Genomic DNA, 5181 nt, shown 5'->3' with positions numbered 1-5181 from the left:
TAGTATCATATATTCTTTTATATTTAAAAAAGAAATACACAAAACTTACACAAATCAATTCCTCAAGTGTTATAAAACATTTAATTTTGCGCTAAGTATTTTCAATTGCAAACACAGGAAAGAAAATTCCTGCGGGTTCACATCACTCATTTCAAACTTCTGTCCAAAACCAATCAATCACACGTCAATGGCAATAGTACGTCTAGTCTCATTGATCCAAATCAAGCACGCCATAAATATTAAATAACGCTGTAGAGATAAAAATAGGGCAGGATACAGATTGAAGTCAGAAAGAGGATTGGATCTTTTTCTTTTTTTACTAGATATGAAAAATCAAGAATCTGCCAATTCGGCGAGGATTTGACAAACGGTCCTTGCTGATTCGGCGTTGCTCATCGCTATTGAAGTTAATTGAGACTCGAATCTTTTCAAGTGCCTATAAAACAAAAAAGAATGAATAAGTATTCATTTGCAATAATTTTCTTCTTTTAAATTGTTATTTATCGCACAAAATCGCCTAAGCATGGATTGTAAGTAGTTCCTTGAGCAAACAGAATACAGAGAGCGGTTTTTTTTGGCAGGAACTAAGAAAATTTCAAAGATGAAATTTGAAAATGTCTTACTATGGAAAATAGATGGCGACACCCCTATTCTTCCAACCCTAGAAACTACTCACAGCAAGTCCCACAAATAGACAATATAAAGACCAAAAAGATAAGAAAAAATAACGCTAAATAAACGCTTATAATGAATACAAAATATGTGTATATGAGCTTTGCATGAAGAAAATGACATCATAAAATAATAACGCAAAGCGGCCTTGTGCCTCATGGCATCTGCAGCAACGTCCGTAGACATTTCGTTCGGGAGTGGAAGAAGAGGAGCTTTGAAGAGGAGACAACACCAACAACAGGCAAACATGTGAAAGGTATGATAATTATAAATTTTTTGGAGGAGAGAGAGAGTGACGTGGGCCCTGTCACCTGTATAAGGTGAGGTGGGCACTTATACAGGGCCTTGAGCTCTGTATAAGTGCCTGGGTATTTGCACAGTCATTAGTTTATTGCTAAATAAGAACAAACCAAATCAATTAACTAATGTTACTGCCGCTCGTTGGTTGAAAAGTTTTTCTTATAAGTATATTATCTCAAAATTGAGATGGGTCATACTAGGAGTTTTTAATTCCAATTGCCCATTTTAGTACCAAAGTCATTTTAAAGCACAGAAACTTAAGTAAAAAGCGATGTGGGCACAATATTTTTTTTAGACTAGGGCACTTCGCATAGAAGGTGTCATAAAAACTTCAAAAGGGGCTTATTCGATTGTAAATTGACAGTTCTAGTGCCCTTTTTAAAAGCCGAAAGTAATTGGAAGGCAAATAGCGCCTCCCTACGCCCATCATTTCCACAAACACATCCAATCAATATTTTTAGATAGCCATTTTGTTCAGCGTGGTGTCTCAGTAGTTTTAAGGATGATAACCTCCCCCACAGCCCACAGGACAAGGATTGTAAGTAATGCCGCGGGGCACATAAAGTTCTTGAACGGGTAATAATATAAACTTTGGACCGGATTGGACTCATTTGATTGGAAATAAGAATTTCTAGTGCTCTTTTTAAGAGTCAAAACTGAATGGAGGACAACCATCCCCTCCCCCTCCCATGCCTATCATTCCCCAAAACACATCCAATCAAAGCTTTGAGAGCTATTTTGTTCAACATTATTGAAAGGCCCAGTAATTATGTCTATGGGGATGTCAACCACTCCACAATCCTCAGGGCAAGGCTGTAAGTTAGGCAATTCGTTCAATGTTTACTTATAGTATATGTTATAGAGAAAGGTATGCATTTTTCAACTTTACTTTTCAAAAAGACGATGGGCATTCAGGTGAGCCTTTAAAAGAATGTTTAGAGGAGTGCTCAACTAAATCAAACACGTTATGTGAATATGGATTGTCAAAAGGGCGTAACTCAGGAATGACCGAGTATATTCATTTGGAACTTTCAGGAAATGATAAGGGAGATAATCGGCGGTTCATAGACATGACATTACGGCCCGTGTCTTCCGGCAAAAGTTGAAATAACTGATAAACTACATAGTAAAACTTGAAGTGTTTGGGTCAGTGCGATGCTGGATGTACTCAGTGGAATGGCAAAAACGAGGTTTGCCACACGCACATATACTAATCTGGCTACATAAAAAAATTACTTCGAACGAAATTGATGATGTGATTTCCGCTGAAGTACCTGATGAAAATGTCGATAAGGGGTTACATGATATTATTGTAAAAAATATGATACATGGACCTTGCGGTGCACTGAACGAAAATTCACCATGCATGGCCAAAGGAAGGTGCACAAAGCAATATCCTCGACTTTTAGTATCCAACACAATTACTCGCAATGATGGTTACCCACAATATAGAAGAAGATCTACTGAAGATGGCGGTAAAACAGCAATAATAAAGAAGCGTAACGGTACCACCATCGAAATAGATAACCAGTGGGTTGTTCCATATTCCCCATTATTCTCAAAAACATTTAATGCACACATAAACGTTGAATACTGTAACTCCGTAATGCAATCAAATACATATGTAAATACGTCAACAAAGGCAGTGACATGGCAGTTTTTGGCTTGCAGCCCGAAATCAAAGATATCGACGAAATCGTATAATATCAGGCTGGAAGATACATAAGCAGTAATGAAGCTGTTTGGCGAATTTTTTCATTTCCGATACATGAACGTAGTCCAGCTGTTGTTCACTTAGTGGTACATTTACAGAATGGTCAACGTGTTTATTTCTCGGAAACCAACGTGCAACAAAGAGCCCTGAATCTACCGGATACAAAGTTAACCGCTTTCTTTTCGCTTTGCAAAAATGATTCTTTTGCAAAAAAACTGCTGTATACTGAAGTGCCATCGTATTACACGTGGAATACTAAAAATAAAGTATTTGAACGTCGAAAACAGGGTAAGTCAGTCGACGGGCAACCTACCATCTTCAAAGATACCACGATAGGAGGACTCTACACCGTTCACCCCAATCAACATGAATGCTTCTTTCTACGCCTGCTTTTGGTGAATGTACCCGGTCCGACATCCTTTGAGTATTTGAGAACTGTAAACGGTACTATACATGACACTTACCGTAGTGCATGCCAAGCTCTGAATTTATTGGAGAATGACCAACACTGGGATAACTGCATCAATGACGCGTGCGAAACGTCAACCCCAAGTCAAACAAGTCAAATTCGTGCATTGTTTGGCATCATTTTAACAACTTGCTCTCCATCAGCTCCTACAGAGTTATGAGAAAAATATAAGTCAAAAATGTCCGAAGATATACTCCATCGAAAACAGTTAGAGACGTCAGATATGACTTTTGATTTTTACATCAGAAATTTATAACTACACTTTAATTATTATAGAAGATTTGTGCGTACGTATGGCAAACAAACCTCTTCAGGATTTGGGAATGCCTTCACCTAACCGTATCGCTGCTGTTTCGACATGTGTAGAATTGGATCGTGAACAAAGTTACAGTACGAGTGATCTATTGTCGTATGTACAAAATAACATTTCCAAATTAACGTCGGAACAAAAAGACATTTATGATACGATAATGCATTGTGTCGATAACGACGTTGGAGAAATTTTCTTTTTGGATGCGCCAGGAAGAACTGATAAAACGTTTGTGATAAACTGGATTCTGGCATCAAATCGATCAAAAAATGATATAGCGTTGGCAATTGCGTCGTCCGGAATAGCCGCAACATTGCTGCCTGGTGGAAGAACTGCTCATTCCGCTTTGAAATGCCTCTGAATTTGCATTCTACAGAAACTCCCACGTGCAATATTTCCAAATCATCTGGGATGGGTAAACCCTTTGGCAGCACATTAATATTGCTTGCGGGAGATTTCAGGCAAAAATTACCTATAATACCTAGATCAACTCCTGCAGACGAAATGAATGCTTGCCTGAAAAATTCTAATTTATGGGCACACGTAAAAACATTAAAATTAACTACAAATATGCGTGTCCGATTGCAAAACGATGACTCTGGTCAAACATTTTCAGATCAATTGCTGGCAATTGGAAACGGAAAGCTCCCAGTAGACTCAATTTCAGGACGTATACAATTACCTGCTGATTTCTGTAATTTAGTGACGTCCAAAAATGAATTGATTGAAAAAGTATTTCCGAATATTCTAAAAAATTATAAAAATAATAAATGGCTAAGTGAAAGAGCGATTCTCGCACCCAAAAATATAGACGTCCACGAAATCAACAATATTGTTTTGACCAAGATTCGAGACCAGGCAGTCCTTTACAAGTCAGTCGACACAGTTTTGGAACCAAATGAAGCGGTTAATTATCCATCTGAATTTTTAAATTCCGTGGATCTTTCAGGGTTTCCACCACACGTGCTACAACTAAAAATAGGCGTACCAATAATACTTTTAAGAAATATCAACCCACCAAAGCTTTGCAATGGCACGCGACTTGCCGTAAAAAAAACAATGGAAAACCTAATAGAGGCCACAATCTTGACAGGGCCTTTTGAGGGTGAGGCTGTTCTTATTCCTCGCATTCCCACGATTCCAAAGGATCTGCCTTTTCAATTTAAAAGATTGCAATTCCCAATTCGATTAGCATTTGCAATCACCATTAACAAAGCTCAAGGTCAGTCATTAGAAAAATGTGGTATAGATCTTAATACTGATTGTTTTTCCCATGGACAATTGTATGTTGCATGTTCGAGGGTCGGTAAACCTGACAATCTATTTATATGCAGCGACAATTGGACAGCGAAGAATGTTGTATATTCGTAAGTTTTACGCAGTTAATTTGTATTGTATCTATCTATCTATCTATCTATATAAAAACGAGTTGTGTGTATGCATGTTTGTTTGTTTGTAAAAAGAGCGTTTGCATATGACGTCATTATTAGTACATACGGCTTTGTATATGCACAGACAATGGGAAAGCCAAGAATGTTGTATATTCGCAATTTTTACGTAGTTTGAAACACATATATAAATCTATCTATATTCACAGGTGGGACACAGGGACACAACTACAATGGCGCGTAACTAATATGGCGCGTAACGACTTACGCGCGCGGGGGGGCTTGGGGGGCGCGAAGCGCCCCACCAACTAGGTGTTGGGGTGGCGCG

At 38.2% G+C, this 5181-nt stretch overlaps 1 protein-coding gene across 1 annotated transcript in view; it reads right to left on the bottom strand.

The window, feature by feature from the left end:
- The window catches only part of LOC136025018 (AT-rich interactive domain-containing protein 2-like), a gene marked incomplete in the record, with an annotated part of 76803 nt that continues 71622 nt past the window's right edge, over window positions 1–5181 (bottom strand). The window contains 1 exon segment of the mRNA XM_065700648.1: window positions 1–436. Coding sequence (XP_065556720.1) covers window positions 334–436 — 103 coding nt within the window.

This window comes from Artemia franciscana, chromosome 3 (assembly GCF_032884065.1).
Source record: "Artemia franciscana chromosome 3, ASM3288406v1, whole genome shotgun sequence".
NCBI lineage: Eukaryota > Metazoa > Arthropoda > Branchiopoda > Anostraca > Artemiidae > Artemia > Artemia franciscana.
The sequence above is the reverse complement of the archived record's forward strand: the minus strand, read 5'-3'. Positions and strand labels throughout refer to the sequence as shown.